This window comes from Desmodus rotundus, chromosome 7 (genome assembly GCF_022682495.2).
Source record: "Desmodus rotundus isolate HL8 chromosome 7, HLdesRot8A.1, whole genome shotgun sequence".
Lineage (NCBI taxonomy): Eukaryota > Metazoa > Chordata > Mammalia > Chiroptera > Phyllostomidae > Desmodus > Desmodus rotundus.
In genome coordinates, this window is record NC_071393.1 from 86,801,470 (window position 1) to 86,827,259 (window position 25,790).

General features: G+C 40.2%; 1 protein-coding gene and 1 pseudogene across 7 annotated transcripts in view; both read right to left on the minus strand.

Annotated features, from left to right (window-relative positions):
* NEDD4 (NEDD4 E3 ubiquitin protein ligase) overlaps nt 1-24,906 on the minus strand; it is a 113,868-nt gene extending 88,962 nt beyond the window's left edge. For 2 of the 7 annotated variants that reach the window (XM_024567541.4, XM_045201641.3), the window contains exons 1-4: nt 24,749-24,906; nt 11,728-11,801; nt 4,115-4,193; nt 3,984-4,022 (exon numbers count right to left, since the gene is read on the minus strand). In XM_024567541.4, the coding sequence (XP_024423309.2) occupies nt 3,984-4,022; nt 4,115-4,193; nt 11,728-11,801; nt 24,749-24,793 (237 nt within the window). In that variant the 5' untranslated portion in view covers nt 24,794-24,906. The other 5 variants (XM_053928559.1, XM_053928558.1, XM_053928557.1 and 2 more) reach the window with 4 other exon arrangements.
* On the minus strand, nt 7,851-9,624 carry LOC112311590 (serine/threonine-protein phosphatase 2A 56 kDa regulatory subunit delta isoform pseudogene; annotated as a pseudogene).
* Nucleotides 24,907-25,790: the final 884 nt, after the last annotated feature.

Genomic DNA, 25,790 nt, shown 5'->3' on the forward strand with positions numbered 1-25,790 from the left:
AATTCTCTAGTCTGACCCCTGCAGACATCAGATAGACCCTGGGGAATGTCTCTACCTGTAAGGTCCACCACATAATAGTCCCGCTCGCCTGCTGTTTCCTGAATACAAGTCCAGAGTGCCCTCACAGCAGCTGTGGACCCGTCTGATGGGACCCGTGCCATGTCCACTGGAAAGTATGCTCCCTTTGGGGAGTTGGACCTCTAGCTCGGCAGAACCCAGAGTTCCAGGGATGAGAAGCACATAGTCCTCCACGAGGTCTTTGGCAATAATGGTAAATGGGGCCACTCCTACTTCTACTCCTTTGTTCCTGGACCTGTGTATACTTTCTGTTGTGAATGTACACAACGTATGGAGGTCTCTGGTTTGATGAATAAACTATATCCCATTTCTGCAGAGTATCGCCTCCACAGTGGTGCCTCAGTTGTGCCTTCAGTAGGCCATCGCAGCTCTGTGAGGCTGCCTGCTTCTGGATGGCGTGGCAGGTGATGTAACCGATGGACCCCATGGTCAAGGACTCATTCCTGAACCTCCTCTGTGAATTGGGTCCCCTGGAAGGATAAAATGTGTGGATTTCCATCCCTATGGGACACGCATTGTATAAGCCCCCAGAGAATTGTGCTGGATGAGATTATGCATATAAGAAAGGAAAACTTATACCCAGAAGTAATTGCAGGACAAATTTCTGGCCCTTTCGGAATAGAAGGGGTCCAATTTAGTAAACTCACCACAAAAATGGCTATGGTCAGGGGGGTTAATGAATGGTCTATAATTATATCTTCTTTTTTTCTTATCCTCACCTGAGGATATGGTTATTGATTTTAGAAAGAGGGGAAAGGAGGAAGAGAGAGAGGGAGAGAAACATCAAATTAAGAGAAAAACATTGATTGGGTGCCTCTTGTGCACGCCTCGACGGAGGACCGAACCTGCAACTGTGAAGCACTAGGTATGTACCCTGACCAGGAATCAAACCCACGGCCTTTTGGTATATGGGACGACACTCTAACCAACTGAGCCACACCAGCCAGGGCTGCAGTTTATCTTCTTATAAAGCTTTGTCTGGTTTTGGTATCAGGGTAATGCTGGAGTCATGAATGAATTGGGATGTGTTCCCTCCTATCTATTTTCAGAAAGATATTATATAGAAATTGAAATTGTTTATTCTTTAAATGTGTGGTAGAATTTAACAGAGAAACCATCTGGGCCTGAAGTTTTCTTTGTTGGGAGGTTTTTAACTTCAAATGCAATTCTTGGAGACATAGGACTTTTCAGGTAATTTATTTCTTAAAATTTGGTAGCATGTGTCTTTAAAGGAAGTGGTCCATTTCATCTAAGCTAATGAATAGGGGCGCAGAGTTGTTCACAGTGTACCGCGTTATCCATTTAATGGCTATAGGTTCTGGAATGATGCCACTTTCTAAGTGGAAACTCAGATTAATGGCCCAAGATCTTTCCTCTTTTCTAATGTAAAGTAATGCTATATGTTTCCCTCTAAGCACTGCTTTAGATGTATTCTATAAACTTTGATATGTTTTTATTTCATTCTGTTAAAATATTTTTAATTTCCCTGGAGATTCTTATACGACCCATGGGTTATTTAGAAGTGTGTTAACTTTCAAGTATTTGGGAATTTTTCAGATATATTTGTGTTATTGATTCCTACTTTAATTACATTATAGTTGGATACCATACTTTACATGATTTATATTCTTTTAAAATTTTAAGCTTTAGTTTTTGGCCCAGCTTACTCAGTAAATGTTTCATGTGCAATTGAAAAGACTAAGTAGTCTGTTGTTGGGGTGGACAGTCTGCAAATGTCTACTAGGTAAGACTTATTTTATAGTTTTGTTCAGCATTTCTATATTTTACTGAATTTTTGGGTCTATTTCCACCTTTGTCTATTTCTACTGTCCCTCAATACTGAGGGTATTGAATTCTCCAAGGAAAATGGTGTCTTTGACGATTTCTTTCAGTTCTATCATTTATTACTTTATAATTTTGAAGCACTGATGTTAGGTGTACATACAGAATTGTTATGGCTTCTCGATGAATTTGCTTCGTGTCTTATTTGTTCCCGGCTTTTTGGCTATATGTCTTTATTATTTTTTAGTAGTTGCACTAGAAATTACAATATACATACTTAACCTTTCATGGTCTACTTAAAGTTCATACTGAACCACTAGAAGTAAAATGTAGAAGCCCTACAAACATAAAGCTCCCTTTACCCCCACTCTTTTATGTTATGGTTACAGTATTTCACCTACATAAATTAAAAATTGTACCAATGTTATAATTTTTGCTTTCAACAGCTGTACATATTTTAAGGAACTCAAGAGAAAAAAGGTCTAGTATAATTAAACAGAAAAAACTCAAGTCTGAAACTATTATAATTTCAGACATTTACTATTCCTGTTGTTCCTGTTGCGCTTCCTTTGTTTTTGAAGGCTTAAATTTACTTCTGATACCACTTACTTTTAGCCTAAATAATTTCCTTTAGCATTTTCTTTCGAGCAAGTCTGCCAGCAATAAATTATCTTATTTTTTCCTCAGCTTCAAACACTATACTGTCACTCCTGAGGGATGCCTTTTTAAGTACAGAATTCTGAGTTGACTGTTCTTTTTTCCCTTTCCTACATTAGCCAGACAATTTTATCAGTTATTGGAATCATTGTTCCCCTATGCATAATGGGTCATTTTCCATGGCTGCTTTCAAGATTTCTTCTTTTTCTTTGATTTCAGCAATTTGATTTTGTGTCTGAGCCTAGTTTTCTCTGCATGTACTCTGGGTTTCACTGAACTTCTTTAATCTATAAATGCATGTCTTTCACCAAATTTGGAATTTTTTAGCCATTATTTCTTCAAATCTTTTTTTTTTCACCAATGTCTTTTTCGTCTTCTGAGACTTTAGTGACTCAAATATCAGACTCCTTTAATATTGTCCACAGGTTCCTTCAGGCTCTACTAATTTTTTTCCATCTTTATTTTCTGATCTTTAAATTAGGCTATTTCTACTGATTATTTTCAAGTTCACTGATTCTTTTCAATGTTATCTCCATTTTGTTATTGAGCTCATCTAGTGACTTTAAAATTTTTTTCAGATATTATATTCTTGTTTTAGTATTTCTATTCATTCTTTTCTATGGTTTCTAGTTCTCTGCTGAGAATATCTATCTTCCCATCTATTACAAGGGCGTTTATCTTTACCTCATGGAGCATAGTTATAATAGTTAAAATAGCTGCTCTATAAGGTTTTACTGATAATTCCAGTGTCTGGGTCATCTTGGGTTTTGCATTTATTGACTTTCTTTTTTTTGAGAATTGGTCATATTTCCATGTCTTGTGTATATAAAATAATTTTGGATACATGTTGAATATTTGTTGTGAAATTGGATCCTGTTAAAATCCTTAATAGCATTACAGTTGTGCATTGCATGAGGCTAAGAACTCTGACAGAAAGGCCTAAGGAGACGTTCTCGGTTTGAGGGCCCTCCTGAGGAGCCTGGAATAACTGCCGGCTGGAGCTTGCTCATAGGGTATAGTGAGGCGGTGTAAGGGGGAAGGCAGGAATGTGCATGAAGGGTGAGGGAGGACATGTATCCATTTATTGGCAGGCCTTCATCATCTCTCTCCTGGAGTAGTCTATTTAACAAATGACTGGGAGACACAAATATTATCTTTAAGGAAAAACACCAAAATATGCTAAATTGGAATAAGCACACCAGATAGTCTCTAAATCAGAATTAAACTAGAATAAAATAATTCCAGGCTTACAATTTTTACCCCTTCATTACCTTACATATGTGGGTTTTCATAATAAAATAAATGGTTCCAGGACCATGTCATCTTGGGAATAACTAGATTAAACTATTTAAATTTTTAAAAATCTAGCCAAATTCTTATAAGATGCATTTTAGAGTATTGTGAGAATTTATTCTAATTATTGAGAAAACTTTTTGCTGTTTTAATAAAATAAAATGCATACTTACTCTGAATAATATTTCTTCATTCCATCTTGGATCCAAAGTCTAGAAGACAATAAACATAACTAATTTTTTATATTTTGTCATATAAAAATAAAAGTAAATTTAAAAATTTTTTGAAGCCTGCCAGGTCTGACCTTTTTAATGGTTTTCGTTTGCACACTTGTTAAAATTCCATTCATTGGGTCATATAACGTCACTCTCACATAAGGATCACTGTTAAAATTGAGAAAAAAATTAATTGTTGCTTATTCCCAAACTTAGATTACTCAGACTATAAAAATCACAAGAGTTCTCCTTGTTAACAATTTCTACAATTATTTCCTACAATGAAAAGTTAAGGGTTTCTTAAGCAGGGGTAAGAATTATAGCAATTTTTGCCTCTTGTTAAAAACCTAAAGTACCATGTTAGTGAAATAGACAAAAAATTACAAAGAAAACCTTTTAGTCACAATTTAATGACTTCCAACCTTTTTAGATTTTAAAATTTTGATTTTTTTAATGTTCTTACTTCTTTTGGGTTAAGATGGTTAATTCAGTGGTTTTTGAGAACTAGCTTTGCAAGACCTCAGATTGTTCTAAGTTATCTCACGGGTGTAAACTCTACAAAATAAAGGCAAAGTGCTTTCAGTTCAAAATAATCATGTCGTATAACCCGAGTAAATGGATATTTTAAAAATTTATTTTCCAATTGTTCATTAATAGGATATAAAAATATGACTGATTTTGGTATAATGACTTTGTATCTTGTGGTCTTGTATCTTATTAGTTCTAGGAGCTTTTATGTAGATTTCTTAGGGTTTTCCATGAACATAATCATGTTGTCTGCAAATACAGCTGTCTTCCTTTTCAGCCTATTTACTTTCATGTCTTTTCCTGGCCATATCATGTCACCAGGCTGTCCGGTAGAGTTGAATGGAAAGTGAAAGCAGACAATCTTGTCGTATTCTTGAGTTTAAGTAGAAAGCTTTCCGGCTGTCACCCCTGAGTTGATGTTAGCTACAGGTTTTTCACAGTTAGCCTTAACAGGTTTACGACATTCACATCTGTCCCCAGTTTGCTAACCATTTCTTTCATGGATGGTGTTAAATTGTGTCAGATGCTTCTGCTTTTATTGAATTGATCATGTCTTTTTCTTTTATTCTATTAATATGGTGAATCTATTAATATAGATTGAGTAATTCTCAGATGTTAAACCAATCTTGCATTTTATGCTTAGCTTACTGAGCATTTGTATCACGTATGAGTGTTTTAGATTTTGTCAAATGCACCTTCTACACCTATTGAAATGATCATGTGTTGTTTTTCTTCTGTACTATATTAATATGATGAATTAAATTGATTTTTAAAAAATGTTGAGCAAATCTTACATTACTAGGGCAACTCCCACCTGGTCAAATATTGTTATATATTGTTCAGCGTAGGGCTACGAATTTTTCTATTTCTTCTGTGATTCTTGATCAGTTTAGGTAGAAGTTTAAATTTTTTATTGATCCCTTCAAAGACCAAGCTTCTGATTTCAATAATTTTTCTATCATTGTCTATTTCACTAATTTCACTTTATCCTTATTTTCATCCTTCTACTTACTTTAGAATTAATTTGGTCTTTTTTTTCCTAATTTCTTAACATTGGAACTCAAATCATTCATTTAGATCTTGCTCCTTTTCTAACATAACATTTTAAAACTCTCAACTTTAATTTAAATATGACTTTAGCTGTACCCTACACATTTGGATATTGCTGTATTTTCATTTTCATTTTGTTCAAAATGTTTTCTAATTTCTCTTGTGATTTCTTCTTTGGCCTATAGATTGTTTAGAGGTGTATTAAATACTTGGGGTTTTTCTAGATACCTTAATGATATTGGTTTCTAATTTAATTACATTGTTATCAGAGAACATCCTATACATAATTTTAATCTTTTCAAAACTCGTGAGACTTGTCTTATGGCCCTACACATGGTCTATGTTGGTGAATGAACCATACGCACTTGAAAAGAATATAAAATTTGCAGTTGTCCGAGTTATTGTTTTACGGCCCAACATATTATGGCGGGTAGATCTGGAGTAGCTCCTATTATGCCCATGTCCTAATGCTCATGCCCTTTGTTCTACACTCCTCTTAAATGTGGGAAGGACCTATGAATTCTAACCAATGCATTACAGCAAAAATGACAAAATGTATGTGATTGCATTACATAAGATTGTAACCCATCTTCCTAGGAGACCTCTCCTTTGCTATTTCTGAAGAGACAGGCTTCTAGCTTGTGAGCTGCCATATGGAGAAGGCCATGTGGCAAGGAACTTAGGGTGGCCTCTGGCTGACAGCCAGCAGGAAACTGAAGCCTTCAGTCTGGCAGCCTGCAGGTAACTGAATGCTGTCAACAACCACATGAGCTTGGAAGTGGATCCTTCCCCAAACAAGCCTCAGAAGAGGCTATGGTCCTGGCCAATACCTTGATTGAAGCTTTATAAAAGCAAGAAGCAGAGGAACTAGCTAAACTATACAGAGCCTCTGACACACAGAAACTGAGATAATAAATGTATTCTTTTAAGCTGCTAAGTTTGTGGTCATCTTTTATGTAGCAGCTTTTATGTAGATTTCTTAGGGTTTTCCATGAACATAATCATGTTGTCTGCAAATACAGCTTTCTTCCTTTTCAGCCTATTTACTTTCATTTCTTTTCCTGGTCATATTATATCACCAGGCTGTCCAGTAGAGTTGAATTGAAAATGAAAGCAGACAATCTTGTCGTATTCTTGAGTTTAAGTAGAAAGCTTTCAGGCTGTCACCACTGAGACATGCTTGCTGTCTTCACTCTTTTTATGCTTACTGTCTGATGGCATATTTCTTTGCATCCATTGCATTTCAACTTAGTTGTGCTTATATTTTAAACGTACATATCTTTTACAGACAGCACATAATTGAGTCTTGACTTCCAAGCCATTCTAACATTCTCTGCCTCATGTTTACCTTAGTCCATTAATTTCTTTTTTCTTCTCAGAGACCCACTTCATTCAGTTGTGTACATTCGGGGACATCAGCCATAGGTACAACCCACCTTAGCATGTATCACTCTGGGGAATAAACCACCCTGTGCACAAAGCCATGGAACCCAGGTCTGGCCCTTCTAAGCCCCTTGTTCCTCATGGTACCTGAAAGGGACAAGTGAAGGCCAGCCCAGCATTAGCACAAACAAGAAAATAAACAGGTGTTGGGGGGAGCCATGCTTAGGGAACTGCTCCCTGCTTCCTGCCTCCCAGCTTTGGGAACCCACAGCACAGGTAAGCAGTCAGCCCCAGGTGGTTCCTCCCATGTCTATGATCCCAGGACCGCTACTCACCAAAGAGGGGGCACAGGGTAGGGTGTGTGTTCATCCCCTTCCCTTGATCCATCGCCTACTGTCCATAGCCCGCGTTTCTCCTTTTGGCTTCCCACATGGTCTTGGTCAGGCAGAGGGTAACAATAAATAATATAGCCCCCTCAGCCTGTGCACTGCTGGGGTGGGGCTCTCTTTGTGCTATTGGGTGTTCGCACCCCTCCAGCTATTGACTCCAATGGGGCCAACAGGCCTTGACATAACTTTGGTGAGAATAATCTCCTTCTGCTCCCTGTGTGCCTCTGCAGGGGAGAGCACCAAGCATCTCAGGGCTTAACCCGTCTGTACTAGCCACAGGGAGGCACGAACCCATTTGGGGGAGGAGGGACCACTCTGTGGGTGTCCCTGCTTGAAGTGCCACATCACCCTCCCTAGAATAGCTAGAGAGGCACTGCCTTGCTCCAAGTCAGCCAGTAGGGAGCAGAGGGTAGAGGGCTAGGGCTGCATCCTAGGGCTGAGTGGGCTGCGGCTCCGTGGAGGGAAGGCGAAGGTGTCAGAGAACCTCCTGGCTGGCAGGTAAGAACTCTTCTGTCTGCCTGTGAGCCTCTGGTGCCTTAATGGTGTTCAAGTCCTGAGGCAGTTCTGACTTCCTCCGAAGCAGTACTTTCTCCCTCTTGGTGTCCTTCAGCTTCTGCATGTTCTCTCTCTCCATTGTCCTTTTCAGATGTCCTCTGCTGTGGGGGTCTCTGTCTCCATCAGGTACACAGGAGGCAGGGGTGGGGGAGCTCGGAACGTGGGATGCTGGGGATTAAGTCAGGCAAGCTCCTTGATCTTTTGCCACATCGCTTCTCTTCTCTTCATTTAGAACTGGCCCTTCTGCTTCCCTGCCTTATATTGTTGCAGTCATCGAACAGTTTCTGATTCATCTCCATAAACAGCTTCAGGGCACTGCAGATCAGACCATGGAATGTCTTGTTCCAATGGCTCTTGGAGTTCCTGTAAAGTGCAGGGAACATGACGGGAAGAACTAGGGGAGCATTGCCACTCACCAGGCTCATGATGTACTCCTTGTTCCAGTAACAGAGAGCACTCTCTGCCACCTGGATATGGGGACTGGAGACACACTTGGCAAGCTGGTGGAAGAGTAGTTCCATCACTCTGCTGAACTTTGAAGGTTCAATGACGTCCAGAATCTCCTCTAGCTCAGTCAGGAACATCACCCCCGTGGGGCTGTGGATCTTCAGCCAGAACTTGTGAAGTCACACAATCACCGGATCAGTGCAACTGCTCTCCTCCAGGAATTGTACTGCACGGTATGCCAGCTGAGGGTGGCAGACACTCAGGGGCTTGACCTTGTGCAGGGGAAGCAGGACACAGATAAGGAACATCTTGTGCTCTTCCTCAAGGGGCAAGGGAAAAGCATTGATGATGCTGCCCAGGATCTCCAGGAGCTCCGCAATCCTATCGTGATGCTCCATCTCACAGAAGAGTCTTTGTGGCCGAACTGCCTACAGATATAAGCCCAGAACCACAGAAACTTGCCACAGATTCAGTGCAAGATGGTCTTGAGGAAGTCCTGCTCTTGAGGATCCTCACTGTCGGTCAGGTCCAGGGAACAAGGACAAACTGGTTAATGTACTTCTTGGCTACACTTGCCTCAAAATCAGGAGACTCACAAAAATGTACGAAAAACTCATACACAAGCTGGAGATGTAGCCAGGTGGCTTCCAGGGTGGGCTTATCTTCCTCTGGGCCAAACTTGGCCCAGGTGGGATTTGAGGAAGGTGTCAGTGTCTGGAAGAGGTTCACTGGAAACACGGTGGCAGTCTCAGGGTAAATGGCCTCAGTGACAACATCGCAGCTATGGGTGACACGCTTTACCACTTCGTTGAGTCCTGTCCCTTCACTTACTTGAATTTGAGATCACTGAGTGGGTCTGACACAAAGTCAAAGAGGACACAGCACGAAGGAAGCTTCTGGGTAAACAGCTCCTCCTGTTCCTGGGTTGGCAAATCTTTCAGGGCAGGAAGCTTCTGCAACTCCCAGTTCTTGCTGAGACAGAAATGGGAAGAGCTTTGCCGCGACTTCTTCTTGACAATCTGGGGCCCCCCTGAGTACTTGATTTTGCCGAGCTGCATGGGGGGTGGCATGCCATTGCTGGGACATTTGATGGATGACTGTGGCTGAGACTCTGGCTGCAGCTGGGCCTCCTCAGTGCTCTCACCACCGCCCTTGCCCAAGCTGCTGGGCTTGGCCATACCTCTGATAAGTCTGCCTTCTCCTTCTTCAGTCTGGACCTGGCACGGAGCCAGTGGCCCCACTCAGGCTCCAGCTTCTCTCAGGACCGCACCCTGCACCCCCAGTAATGTTTACTGTCACTATTTGTATGATTAGATTTCTGTCTACCAATGTATTTGTTTTCTGTTCTTCCTCCTCCCTCTTTTTTCTTTTTTTTAACCATTTGCTTTTTCTATCCTGGCCTTTTTTTGCTTTTCAGGAGTTTTGTTTAAAAATGTCTATAGTCCATAATTCTTGTATAGTATTTTTAGCAGTTTATCTAGGTATTACAATATACACCCTTAATTTTTTATTCCACTTACACTTAATATTGTTCCACTGTAATAACTGGGTCCATAGCCTACAACTCTCCCTGTCCTTTATGATACGACTGTTATATATATTCCATCCACATATAATATTTAAATTCTGCAAGACAATACCGTAAGTTGTGACTTTAACGGGCATATGTTTTATTTTTTAAAGTTATGATAAAAACAACAAAATGTCTGAATACTGCCAGATATTTAACTATTTCTGATGCTGTTTATTCCTTTCTGAGGACCTGAATTTCCATCTGTTATCTATTTTTTTTATCTGGAAGAACTCCCTTTAGCTTTTCTTATGTGCCAATGACAGTCTCATAGTTTTCTTTTATATGAAAATTTATTATTTTGTCATCATCCCAAAAGATATTTTCACTGACTATAGAATTCTGTATTTGACTGTTGTTATTCTAATGTTTTATTTCCTTCTGGCCTCCATAGTTTCTTGTGAAAATTAAGTCCTTAGTTGAATTGCAGTTTCTCTTATGTATTATGTCATTTTCTTCTGTTATGTATTATGTCAGGATTTTTATTTACTCTTGGCTTTTAATAGTTTGACTACCATGTGCCTCAATATGTTTTTCTTAGTGTTTATCCTGGATGGTGTGTTTTATGTATCTGTATCTTTCATCAAATTTGAGGGAAAATTAGCCATTATTGCTTAAAAAGAGTTTGCCTCATTCTTTCCCCTCTCCTCTATTTCTAATCTCATGTGTGTTAGACTGTTTGATGTTATGTAACAAGTCTTCAGTCCTCTGTTCATCCTTTTCAATTTTTCAATCTTGTCCCTCTCATTTTCTAATTGGGAAATATTTTCTATTGATCTCTCTTTAAGTCCTCTTCATTCTGCTCTTGATTCCATCCCAGACTTTTAACTTCAAATATTGTGTGTTTCAGGTCTGGAAGTTTCACTTTTTATAGTTTCTCTTTCATTCCTGAGATTTCCAATCTTTTTTTTGATTGTGAGTATATTTTCTTTTCTCTACTGAGAATGTGTTCCATTCTCCTGGTTCTGTGTGGATCACATTATTCTGGATTATATCCTGGATGTTATAAATATTAAATTGTGGAGAGCCTGAATTCTGCAATTTTTCTCTGATTAGTATTTGTTTATTTTACCATCTAATTAATTATCTTACTTGGACCAGAACCACAAACCCTGTTTCTTGGGCAGTAAGCTTAATCTCTATTTATATCTTTTGTCTTTAGCTGAGTTGCTTTGAATCTACTTCATAAGTATGATTCAGGGTCAGCAGGAAATGTCAGTAGACCAGTTTGGGAATCTCTCCTCCAGTTCTTTCCCTTCCCAAGTCCCCACCATTGCCATGTCTTCTTCCAAATTAGATCTTCTGATTTCCCAGGCCATGAAGATGGCAATTTTTCCAGGTGCTAACTCCATTTGGCCTCACACTAATTCATAAAATTGGGAACTCACTCACTACACCCTCCCCTCTCCACACATGGACTCCCCACTAGACTGTGCCTGCTCCGTCCCTTCTCCACCGCCTTCAGGTGGCTGCTTTCTGTGTTATGTTCAGAGTGTATGGCTGTGATCTGCTAAAGAATTAGTCTGTTATAATTTTATCGATTCCCAGAAGCAAAACTCATAAATGTATCTTATTAATTATATCTTTGTATAATTTCACAAATTGAGTAATTGAGACATTAAGGAATTTAGTAAACCATCAACTGTAGCTATTGTTATTCTACCTTAAGCAGCTATTTGATAATATTATTCAATGGTTCATCTAACCAAAGTTTTAAAAAATTAGTTAACAAGTGCAAATTTAAAAATTATAACCCAAATTAATATACTTATATACTTACCTAGCTCCCAAGATATCCTTCTTGGCAAGGCCTATTCCAGCTATAACTTTCACCCTCACAATTCGAACATTTTCCTAAAATACAAAGATGTATGTTTTATTTTCATGTACTTTATAACTTATCTAAGACACATACATTTAAATATATGTATCAAGTATAGTAATCAGGTTATTAAAATTAATAGAATACTTTTTCAAGAATTGATTAAAAGCTACATAAGAAAATAATGAAAACTGTCATTTGTAGATGATTTGATTATCCACAAAGAAAAGCCATAAAAACTAGAGTCAAATTGTTACATTAAGAATTTATCATTGCTTCCAAGAAAATCTACAGCAAACTTATTAAAACTAATATGAATTTATCATTGTTGCTATGTATACAATAACACAAGAGTTCATAATCATTTGCAATAACTATTTAGGATGGTAATTATTTTTATAATCACATTCAATAGATTATATGTTAAATAAAAATATAAGGTATTGACACTATAATGTATCAAATAATAAATTTCTTGGGTATCATAATACTATTATGATGTTCTATAGAATAATGTCTTAGTTTTAAGATACACATATTGAAATATTTAGGGATAAAGTATAGTAAGTCTGCAACTTAAATGCTCAGCAAAAAAAAAGTTGAAAGTGTGTGTGTGTGTAAACCTGGGGAATAAGCAAAATGCTATCAATTTGATGGGTATGCAGGTGTTCATTACACTACACTTTTAACTGTCCTTTAGATGGTGAAAAAGTTCAAAATTAAAAGGTGAGTAAGAAAATATAACACAGGATGAACCTTTTAAAAATTCTCAAATAAGCAAAACTGTTAGACACAGAGAAATAAAATTAATAAAAATATTTAAAACTTCTGTGGATAAAATTATTTTAAAAATTACTGAAGAACATACAGAAGACTTAAATTTTAAAATTCACTATATTGCCCTGGCCAGTGTGGCTCAGTTTTTTGGAGCATTGTCCCGTAGACTAAAAGGTCATGGGTTCGATTCCCAGTCAGGGCACACACCTAGGTTGCAGGTTTGATCCCTGGTCAGGGCACCTATAAGAAGGCAATGAATTGATGTCTTTCTCTCTCTCTCTCTCTCTCTCTCTCTCTCTCTCTCTTTCTCTTGTTCTCTCTCTTCCCTCCTCTCTCTCTAAAAGCAATGAAAAATGTACTTGGGTGAAGATAAAAAATTCACTATGTTCATAGATGGAAATAATTTTTGTCTGTTTTCTCTAAACTAACCTATAAATTAGATTCAATTTCACTTCCCCTCCTTGGATTTTTTCATAGACCCTAACAAATGATTTTGAAATTCATAGGGAAGAGTAAAAATGAGTAAAGCAGCAAACAATAATATCCAATCACTATCTTATACTGTATATAAATTCCAGATTCATTAAAGTCTAAAAGTGAAAAAGAAACCTTTAAAATTTATAAGAAATTTAAGAATATTTATAGGGCATTGGGGGAGGAAAGAATTTTACAGCTAATGGAGCAATTTGGTAGGTTTTACGTTAGGATCGTATACTTCTGTGTGAGGTAAGAAGCCGTGAGCAGAATGAGAACTCAAGGGGACAGACAAGGTAGAAGCACCTAAAATAAATACCGTTGAAAAATTATGATTATCCAGAACACATAAACAGTTTCTAAAAACCAGTAAGTGCAATACTAACAACCTAGTACACGAAGCCATAGAGAATGGGCAACAAACACACGAAAAGGCCCGCAATCTCAGAGTCAGCAGCAAGCTCTCTAGTCCACTGTGGATGGAAGTGTAAACTGAACAGTTATTTTTAAGATTTTTGGCAACATCTACTAAAGTTCTAAATTAATAACCCAGGAATCCACTTTTACATATACCCTCTAGACATACCCTCACTCATGTAGTCAAGGACAGCAGCGCAAGAGTATCCACAGTAGCCTTTATAAGATTCAAAAATATGAAATAGATGTTGCCCAACAGATACCCACCTAACCAGTTCTGTTCTACAATTGTCCCACCTCAAATAGTCATGTTTCCTTCTGAGGAAAGGTCTGGGTGGGAGAAAATATACCTATTATAGAGTATTTATTTCAATCTTCTTCCATTTCTAAATACTACAACCACCCTGATTCCTGAAGTTTTCACTGAAAAAAATATGATAAATGATCTATGCTACTAGCTCCAAAACTCAGATGATAAATTCAGATAGCACAGAAACCCTTAAGTACAGACACTAGATAAAATAGGACTTCTTCTACCACCAGTTAAAATTGAGTGCATAGCTGATCTTACAAGAAGGAAGGGAAGTGCTCAGGTATCAGAAATAAAAATAGAATTAAAAACCAGAGAGGAAAACATGTAAACTGAAATTTCCGTTTTCTACAGAGATTGATTCGCAAACACTTGAAGAGATCTGCAGATTTGTCATTTCTCAATGACAGGGTGAAACAAAATGTTAATGTTATCTACACAGACTGCTTCAGTAATTAAAAGCAGCTTTCCAGGGCTGCAGTTTTCCCACAATTCATAACAGCTATTTAATGCTGCTTAATCTTCTGTCACCAACACCCCACAACCCCCAAACTAGGAAATGCAGAGCTTAGGTCCTTCCATCTCTCACAGGTCTTGGAAGACTTTTTGTCACTCTCTTCATCCTCCTCCCCTCCTCTGTTGCCCCCCACACCCACCCCACCAGTCTACTTTTATAAAAAAAAGATGTATCCTGCGTTTACTCATCTCTGAGTTTTTATACAAGTTGGGTTCCTTCTGCCTGAAATATTCTTCCCCATCCCCTACACTTTCACTGTTAAAGTCCTATCTCATCTGAGCAGATTCCTTTGAAACCATTTAAATGTAATTATTAATATTATTTAATGACACAAAATAATTATAATAATAATTGGAGAATCAGGGTTCAGAATGTTATCTATTCTGTGGTAACTTTGTAAAACCAGGTATGCAGATGGGTAAAAGTTAGAAGCAAATGCAACAATGAAAATAGCTATTAAAGTAATGAGATGATAGAGGGTTTTGTTTTACTTATTAAGCTTTTAATAAATTTTAAATTATTTTTTCTTTAAAAAAGTTCTGTCCTTTCTTTAAAGGCCAAATGCCATCTTTCCTGAAAGTCTTACTTGAATCCTCCCTTCTCAACAGAAGGACATTTATACCGCGTCTGTCACATACTATCTTGTATCTGAGGCAATAAACTGTGTTTTCTCCCTAGTAAAACTGTAAGATTTTAAAGCTCAAGAAACTTGGCTTTTCCTTATCTTTGTATTCTCTACAGAACCCAAAAGAATACTTGGCACATAGTAGGGGTTGACAAATTCTCAATTAACCAAAAACCTTTCTGAAGTTGCCGAAAGTAGGACTAAGGCATCCTATCAACAAGGACAAGTTTGCACAAACAGTGAGTCTTGCACACTGTCTGCCAGACCCACACTCACCAAACAGAGAATTGGAAGTCTTCTCTCTGAGCAGACTGAGTGGTCCAAGGTGGGGAGAAAAACCAGACCCTACAAATACTTATATGTGAGGGCCCCACAATAACATGGTAGGTCAGAAAACCCTACTGTGAAATGCCCCAGTCAATAGGACCTGCCCATTTGTACAGAGGATCTGTGTCAGCAAATGAGGGAATCAATCAGCAAACAGGAAGGCAGATTAAGGAAACAGTGGATCCAACACAGAAAGGAGATCAAGAGAATTCTCACGATGGTGGCAAGTGGAAGCCCAGACACGATGGCTGTACCACAGGCACAGAGGACAAGGAGTTCAGACAGACTGCGACATAGCAAGAGGCAGTCTCCAACAGGAATGAGGAAAAAAGAATCAATAGCATTCATGAGAAATATATCTATACATCTGCATATATATTTTTCACTACTCTGAGTGGTTTTAAAATCCTGTCATGTTACAATTTCATTTGTGATAGGCATACAAAAAATCTAAAGCAAAAAGTGCACAATACATAACTATAAATATGGTACAACAGTTCAGACATGAATGCTGCTGTGTTTACATAGTAATTTAATATAAACATTGAATATTTATTTAACAGAAAATTACTACAGTAGGAGGGCAGGATGTGTATTTTTTTTTTTACTTTTTTTTTTTTTTTTGGCAACACATGCTATGTAAGTCATGATGACCATATTTTCCAAAGTAAAAATTGGAACCTATGGATTGACAGTAGTTTTCTTCCTCTGGTGTGTAAATTTAGTTGAAAAATTTTACAAAAATATAAATGCTAAATCACCTTCATTGAAAAATACATAAAGTCCGGAGCATCCTCGTAAAGGTAGAGTACATGATTGCTACATACAATACTTGCTACACACGGCCAATGCGCCTCGGGAGTTTTAGCAGCAACAGCCAAATAAACTAGACTACTCGGAACCCTTTGATTCATAAGAGAGCCACGGTTCTAAAATGTATCCCCTGGACCAGCAGGATGAACATCATACGGGAATTTATCAGAAACACAAATTTTCAGAGCCTGCACCGAGTGAATCAGACACTGTGGTGGGTGCGGCCAGCACCCGGTATTTTAACAAACTCTGCAGGTGATTCTGATGGATACTAAAGTTGGGGACCACAGGTAAAGAGCATGAGGGTAAGAAAGGGAAGTGCTGCAGTTAATGCGGTTGCAGGAGTTTTCCCCACTGAGGAAACTAACTTCGTTTATTCAATCAGTACTAACTAACTTCCGAAAAAGAACAGCTAATCATTACTTTACATCTTCACATGGCTTTTAATTTTTTTATTTTTTAAATATGCTTATTGATTTTAGAAAAAGAGAAAGGGAGAGAGAGAGATAGAAACATTGATGTGAGAGAGAAACATTGACTGGCTATCTCCCATATGAGCCCTGACCAGGGATTGAACCTGCAACCTAGGTATGTGCCCTGACCAGGAATCGAACACCCAGTGTTTTGGTGTATGGGATGATGCTCCAACCAACTGAGCGGCACTGGCATCTTCATATTACTTTTAAATGTGACAACACCAAATATGCTTATTTATACATAAAATATCTCTGAAAGGATATACATCAAGCTGATAACCTGATTTCACAGTAGGTTTACTCATAATGGTCAAAAGCTGGAAACAAAGTGTTTAACAAAGGAGACTGGGTAAACATCTGGTAAGTTCCTATGGAATACTACTCAACAACGAAAAGAATGAGCTACTGATACAAACAACCACATGGATGACTTTGAAAAACATTATGTTAAACAAAAGAAGCCAGACACAAGAGTCCATACTGTATGGTTCCACTTATATGAGTTCCAGAACAGGAAAAACTAATCCACAGTGATAACAAGTGGCCTGAGTAGAAAGAGTAGAAAGGGGGAGTTGACTAGAAGAGCCCAAGGAAACATTCAGCAATGATGGAAATATTCTCTACCTTAACTGGGTTGTTAGTTACACATGTTGAAAATTGCTGTCCATCAAATTGTACATTTAAGATCTGTGCATTTCACTCTGTAAATTTTACTCCTTCTCCACCTCTCCCTAAAAAAAAGGAAAGCATTTTCCAACATTTTCAGACAAAAACAAAAACTGAAAAGGCTCATTACCAGCAAACACTAAGAGAAATTCTAGAGGATGTACTTTAGGCAGAGAAAAGTGATCCCAGATGCAAAGCTACATATGCGAGAAGAAATGAAAAAATAACAAGCAAAGATGATGTTAAATACATGATGAGCAAACAGTATTTTAAAAAACAATGTTGATGATGACGGTACAACATGCATGCATGCCCGTGCGAACATTTAGTGGGCTTCCATTCCACTTGGGATCCAGTTTAAAATCCTTAGCAAATGGCCTTTGTGCCCTGACTGGGCTCTGCCCTCCTCACCTCTGCAGAACCATCCCCTAACACCGTCCCTCTCGCTCTACCGCTCTAACCTTCTTTACGCTCCTCTCCATCTCCTCTGTTCCATACACAGTTCTGTTTACCTGGAGAGCTTTTTGCCCCCTCTTCGCCTGGCTCCTGTTCATCCTCAATTGCAGTTCAAAGATGACTTCTGCAGCCTTTCCTCATGCTCTCGACCCTCCTCCATACCACACAAGATTAGTTCCTCTTTTCTATTATATACTTTCATCCTACACTCCTTTTCCTTCATAACATTCATAAAGCACGTATGTCTGATTATATATTTGATGTCTGTCTTTCCCTCTAAACTATAAGTTCAGTGAAGTCTGTCATCATTACAACCTCATGGCCTGACTCAAATGTCTTACACATAGTAAGCGTTCAACAGACATTTGTTAAGTGAATACAAAATTCAGTGACTTCGGAGGTCCACGTAAAAGCTATAATGATAAAAAAAAAGAAGATATGGAAGGGAGAACATAAAAACAACCACAAGTTTTGCTCATGTTCTATTCATCATCTTCCTGAGAATCTCTCTGTTAAATTCTTTTATTTGGGAAACTATCTCCAGCAGCACAGTGTGAAGACCAAGTCTTTGGTACTAAGGAGGTCAGGTTTCAGTCCCAGATCAGCTCCCTATCAGGAGGGAGCCCCTGAGCAAATCACACCACCAGATTCCCATCTGTAAGGTGGGGGTAACACTATCTACCTTTGAAAGACCATTTAAAACTACAGTATGGGAACTAAACATTACAGCTAAAGTATGAGATGATTACAACTGAAGTATGATTACAACTGAAGTATGAGAACACCTAACCTGGCACCTGGCATATAGCAGGTGTTCAATTAAAAGCAGCTGTGATTATATTTAGATTGAGTCTTTTACCCTGAAAGAGTTTATATTAAAGCATCTTTAGGTACTGACACGACTGTTTGTTTACATTTCTCTCTTTGTTGCCCCAACACGTCTCATACTGGTGGAAGCCAGGAATTTGGGTCAGGCCATGAGGATATAACGTTGGACTACAGACACATTCATTCCTCAAGACGTTCAGAAACGTCTTATCAAGGCCTTTTTTCATTTGTCCGTGCTGTGTCTTTCTCCCTGCATTTACCTCCAGGTTTCTCCTACCCTCCCCATTCACTTATTCTCTTAAAACTGTGGTAGGAATGGCAAGGGAGCTGGACTAAATAGAAGCTTCCAGGGGAGAGGCCAGTAACACTGATTGCCATAGACTTCAGCGGAACAGTGGGGTTTGCAATTCAAATCAGCAGTCTCACATGTCTCCAGGCACTGTAGAATACTCCTAGTGCCAGATATAGCTAGCGGATGGGAGAGTCAACTGATTTAAATATCCTGCTCTGAAGGATGTCAAATACCTATGCCAGATGACTCAGTAAGTGACAGGGCCAGAATTCTAACCTAGTCACATTCCATTTTCTTTAGCCCTGCTCACCTTAAATACTTTATTTATAAGGTACCTCCAAGATTCTATTCCTGTGTGATGTATGAATTGCTAATAGCTCCCTCTCTCTCTCTCTCTCTCTCTCTCTCTCTCTCTCTATATATATATATATATATATATATATATATATATAGCCTCCTCTTCTCTTCCTGGTGCAGAGGAGTCGATAGCAGGCCTACCTGAGGCAGAGTTCAGGGTCTGGGGGCAGGTTCATGGAGGTGCATGGTCAGCATGCTCACCAGCATGGGGCACTGAAGGGACAAGGCAGGTGCCATAGAGATGCTCAGTAGTGTACTTGCTGGCATGGGACACAGAGGGGAGGAGGAGGGTGCTGCGTAGAGCTGCAAAGGCTGTCCTCCCACTGGAGCTGAAAGTGGGGTGCACGAGAGGCAGAGGAGATGTCTGCATGGTTAGAAAATCAGTTACACCAAAAACATAAGTAAATGGATTGAGCATGTAAGTAAATACAATGAGGATAATGAAGGTCAGAATGTTCACTGTTAGAGAAGGTACTTACGGCTAGAAAGAACCCTGGGGTTTAGATTTGAATTGGAGAAATTGGTATAAATTAATGATTTCTAAATATCTATATACACGCTGATGTAGAAATAACTATAGATTTATGTGTACACTTATGTATGTACATGTGTGCCGTACACACACACACTTCTGCACTCTGTTTCCTGAGATGGCCGAGGAGCAACAACACGCAGTAGCAATGAGCACACTGAGCAACAAGATCTTAGCCTCTAAAAAACATTTTATTAAATAGAACCACTGTTCCTAAGAGAAATGACTGCTCCAGACAGCACTGGGCAAGGCAAAACACAAGATGAGCCTGGAACATCTTCTGCCAGAAAGAAATGAAATGTTTAAAGAATGATAGGGATTTGTCACAATGACCTAAGTAAGAACCTCCTTCCCACAGGCCAGACTCGGATAATTTGAGCAACAAAATATTTAATGAAAGTAATTAATTACAACCTAATGAATAAGGTGGAATGCTACAAGTACATGCTGATATAAATACAAATGAATAAATAAGTGAAGAGAAAGGCAAAGCTCTTTTTACAATGCATGCCAATTAATAAAGATGAAAATAAAAAAAGTGATGTTTGATTCTGGTAGAAGTCATCAATGGATGCTAAAGCTGGTGGGTGGTGGGCTGCTGAATAAAGGATAGGATACCGGCATAATCTCTGAGTGTGCCCCCACAATATACTAACCAATTATAAAGGGAAAATGGCCACATGACAAAAATGAAACCTGGTAGACATCAACATAGCCGAGTGATCAAGGTTATCGTTGACAGTGATAGGACTAGTCAACATCATATACCCCTTGATGTGATGCACTGAGTACACAGCATCATCTCTGTGATTCCTGCCAGGAAAGCATGACCTTCATATGGTCATGAGGAAACAGTAAACAGACCCAGGCTGCGGACTATCATACAGGTTGTATATATAGCCTGTGCTCCTTAAAACTATTAAGGATAAGAAAGACTAAGGAACTCACACAGATAAGAGACTGCAAATACAGGAAAGGTACATGCACCGTATTTTTCTCAATGGGATCTTGGATCAGAAAGGAAAAAGAAATGATCAGAACATTTGTCAAAGACTGAACGGAATCTGTGGATTGGATGGTAGTGTATCAATGCTGATTTACTGGTTTAGAGGGTTGGATGGCTATTATGTAGGAAAGAATTCTTGTTTTAGGAAAATACATTCTAGAGTATTTAGAAGTGATGAGGCATTGTGTCTGCAGCTTGCCCTCAAATAGTTCAGAAAAAGACCAATAAAAATGGCAAAAAAAAAAAAAGCCCAACAAAGAATTATGGGGCAATTGTGGTAAATATCAGCAGTTGGAGACACTGAATGAGGATTTAGAGTTCTTCATGCTGTACTTCCAAACTTTCTGTTGGTTTAAATAATTAAACAGCAAATTATTACAAATAAACTACATTTATGCACTTCTTTGGTCCCATGGAAACCCATGAAAAAACTCTAGGATGATGCTGGAGTTAAAGAGTTGCAAAAATGCAGTAATGGCATAAAGGATACATGAAAGATTAGGCTAAATACTAACGCAGCTGCTGCTTCAACTGTGCTTCTCCCTCTTTGTGTGCAGTGAATAAAGGATTGGGAACTTTGTGCCCAGGCTCAGAATAATGCCAGAGTAGGCAGCTTATGCTTCTGCTCAGCATTAGTGGGTCGAGAGGTGTCAGAACATACACTTAGTTATCTTGTTACTTATGCATTGCAGTAGCTGACACCATCAAAAGCACCCATCCTTCTATATGTGCAAATTGTGGAGTGGAGGAAGGAATCTCAACTCTTTCCTCCTTCTTTCTTTCCTTGTTTCAGTCAAGTTTCAGTTACAGGAATAGAAATCATACAATAGAGGGAATTAAGTGTTTATAAAATTGTTGGAAGAGCTGGAGGGGCAGGCTGTAGGTTGGGCCTCTAGAGGCCTTGAAAATACCTAAGTATTGGCCCACCCAGGAAAGTGCCACTTCTGTCCCAGTCAGAAAAGTAGGTAATCAGAAGCCGCCACAGTCCTGTTGACTAAGAACACACCCAATTGAGACATCAGGAAGCCACCACCACTACCACCTCTACTTGCAACTTCCTATCAATAGCCACCAGACAGTGGTACCAGGTACCAGAACACTGTTGCAGAAAAACTCATTGTCTATATGACCATTCTTGTCAGCAAGAGAAACGAAAACAAAAACAAAAACAAAAAACCCAAGAAGTTATACTCTACTTCATTTCCACCTTCCAAATCTCAAGTAAGTGCACCTGATTAGGACACCTATTTCACGACTCATTTCCAGAAGGCTAAGGGCAAGAGTCTGAGCAACATGGTGTTTAGCTTTCTAGCCTCTGCATAACAGGGAAGTCCAGTGGCACAAGGGTGGAAGGGATGCTAACCTCTGGTCCTCATATCTACCTCACCAAAGATTCATGGGAGTTAGCTTCTACTGTTAATCCCAAGAGACTGTCAGAGCCAATTTGGTGTGAATTATATGACACTACTTCCTTAGTTTGTTATGCTTTAATGGCAAAATTCTTTACGGGGAGCCAGTTTCACCTGTCACTGAAAAACCCAAGTGGAAGAAGAGCGAAAACTCAGTGGAAAGCAAGAGGCATTATGATCTAAACTTCAGCAGGCTTCAATACTAACATGCTCATGCAGTGCGACAAAGTGGCTATCAGTATATACTAGTTAAATTACAAGTCTCTCACTATCTTCTATTTCATCTATTTGTCTTTCTCCTTGTTTCAGTTTCAAATTCAAAATAAGAATCATCTTTTCTTTTTTGGCTTTAATAGAAAAAGCCACCTTACTTCTAATCAACAGACTAGTCTGAGTTTTAGCAAAATTACATAGTTCAATGTTTTTCTTTTTAAATGATAACGAGGGGGAGGCTTTTCTAAGCCTTTTATTTCTGTGATGGAGGAAAAAATAAATAGCCCATGACAGTGATGAGATGGCAACCTCTCCCAGAAAACAAGCAATTTCTGTCCCCCACCAGACTGAGCTCCTCACAGAACAGGCGGAGACTGTTGTTTCTCTCTGTATCCCTGGTGCCTCGTATGCTACGTGAAACAGAACAGACAGTTAATAAATGTTGAATGAATAACCTAAATTACAGTGGAAGAAGCGGAAGACAATACTTCACCATCATGTCTTTTTATCTTCCTGTCTCATTCTCTTGCTGAAGTGGACAAAGTGTACAGAGGGAGTTGGAAGAACACTGGAGTCATGGTACTGACAGCCATACCCACAGGGTGGGCCCCGTGCCATCACACTTCCCAAAGTACACATCCTTCAGCAAGTTCAGGAAAACCTCATCTCAAAGGGTGGAGTTTCTGGCCTTTAGCCCCAGTTGTTTAATGACCCACTACCTGCCACAAGTTGTTTCATCTCAGCTGGGCAGACGGTGATGCGAGAAGCAGATCACTGAAAACACGGATCCTGTACCAAGAGGGAGGGAGTAGACAGTGAATGGTACCTTTAGCAATATTCTGTCTATGATCAACCGGCTCTGCCGTGAGTGAGACGAGAAACCTGGAATAGCATGGCCTACTGTCCTCGCTCACCCCTTTGAGTAACAAACACACACAAGAACAACAACAACAAACAACAACAAGGGAAAAAGTCCAAGGCCAGCCAGATTACCTTGGATGCCAAGTTGAGGTTATCTGAATTGGACAGCTTATTGTAGCAAGTGAGGAAACCTGACTAATAAGAAGAAAGCTATCATAGGTTCAACACTGCACTATTTTCCTCTGATGTCTTCTGCAGAACACTAGCTGGATATTATCTTAAGCGGCAACATACTGACTGTTGTTTCCAAGGGACTGCCAAATTGCCACCATTTGTCCTCCGCCTCTTTGCTTCTCTTCTGGTAACAATCACTAATAAATTAAAGTTTCATCACGTTGCGTAATCATTCTCAAAACACTCAAGTAACTGCATCAATAAGTTGTCCACTGTTTATAAACAAAGAACCTTCAAGAGAAATGTAAAAAAACACATTTTGTAAAAGAAGTTTAAAGATATTAAGTTACTAAGAGCAGGCACTATTACAACACTGTTAGAATATACATAAGGAATTGGTTGAAGGATTTACATACAGTTAAGTGGGTCCGATCTTGAAACATATACGTGACAGTTTAGTCAGTCAACAAGAATGCGTAAATTTAATGTTTTTCTCCTCCAAACTATTAGACTACATAGGCTTTTCACTTCCCAACCATTCCCATTTTTGAGACAATCACCGAAAACAGAGGGGAGCCACATCTCATTTAAAATAGAACAATCCTTTCAAAATGGCTCGTGTTTCATAAGGGTAAGGCATAACCAGCATGTTACTTGACTGGAAAGAAACGGCTTTGCCTTGTCAAAGTGCAGAACTTAATTTTCAAAGCGAACAGTTATGGGAAGTTCTTTAACGTACTTATACTTTTTCAGCTTTATTTTTTTATATCAATATAGACTGGTGAAATATAGCATGAACTTTTCACACTTGAAACTTGTTGCTAAATATGAGGAAGAAAATCCGTGTGCCTGCTTTCCCATCCCCGTCTACAGTGAGGCTTAAAAAGGACTGCAAATAAAAAAGGAAAAGAAAAAAACCCCAACTAATCGCAATTCACTTGGAAGTCTTCAGCTCAAAGTCCATAAAGTTCAGTATAGTGGGCCTCTGCCAGAGCAGGCTAATCAACTGCCGGGATGCTAAGCTCCCGGGAAATCCACCCCTCTGCAAGCAGCACCTCCCACGGCCCCCCTCCGCAGCTCAGGCACACTTGGCCCGGGGCAGCGGCAGGGGCTGGGGGGTGATGCGCGTCCCCGCGCGCACTCACGCACGCCGCTCGCTGCCTAGCCCCTTCCGCAACACTTCCTTAAGGAAACTGACGAGGAACGCGGCGGCTCAGGGAGGAGAGGGGTGTGGAGTGCACAAGTTTGCGAAGGAAATGCGGCTCCCTAATGCAAGCCCCGACCCCAGCACAGGCGCGCCGGGTCGCCCCCGGGTCCCACCGCGCCTCGCGCGTTCCCGGGGCTCGCGCACAGCAAGGAGGGGGCTGACAGCCCACACCCTGGCCGCTGCCTCCTCCTCGGGTCTGGCCGCGATGGGAAGCCCGCCCCGCAACCCCACGGCCCTCGCACCTCATCCTCCGGGAGCCCGACAACCTCCACCTCGCAAGTTGCCATTTCTGAACGGTTACGGCAAACCGGACGCGCTCACCCCGCCCAGGGAGTGGGAACTGGAGTGGGGAAGGGAAGAGAGGGGAGGCGGGAGGAGTTGGACGAAGAGGAGGCGGTGCTCCGACGGCGGCCGCAGCGCCTCCCCCGGCCTGTGGGTGCTAGTGGACCAGGCAGCGCAGCGGGAACTGGCCGCTGCGCCTCGGCCGGCGGCGCGCGTGCCTGGGCTCCAGCGGTGGGGAGCGCGCGCACTTGCCGCCCCCTGGCTGGGGCGTGGTGGTTGAGAGACCCGCCTGGAGGAGTCGTGCAGCCTCAGGGCATTGTGCCAGGTAGGCTCTGGAGGCCTGGAGAACATCTGCCCCGCCCCTGGGAAACGAAGCCACGGTTTTCCTCAGCAACAAGTCACCCTGAGATCCGCCCCGCAGCTCGGCCTGTGACTGCACACGCGGGATCAGGAGCGCTTCATCTCAGCCTCAGCACAAGCTAAGGATCAGATGCTTTCGCACTGGCGGGGATGCATCAGTTGGTTGGGCCGTCCTCCTGATACGCCAAGGTTGCGGTTAGATCCCCGTCAGAGCACACTCAGGAAGCAACCAATGAACCGATGAATGGATAAAGTGAAACATCAGATTGATGGGATGTTTTCCCCCCTCTTTCTCCCTTCCTCTCTGTCTCTAAACATCAGTTAAGAAAAACAACAACAGATGCTTTCTTGCAGGTGCTTTTTTGTGGGTTAAGGCTGTGATTTCAACGGAAGCTGGACCTTGGGAACTCTAAGGAAAGTCCCGTCTGAGCGTTGCAGCAAACGAGGAGGCCTGAAGGGGTGGCATCAGTCCTACACTCAGGGTCTGAAATTCTCTTCCTGTGATTTGTAAACACTATACCAATTCATAAGCAATTTCCTGTTACTTGGTCTATCTTTAAAGCTTACAAATAAAGCCCAACCTCCAGGCGTACCGCTCTAAACCTGCTTAGCTAACCCTTGACCAGTAGCTCTACCGGAAGG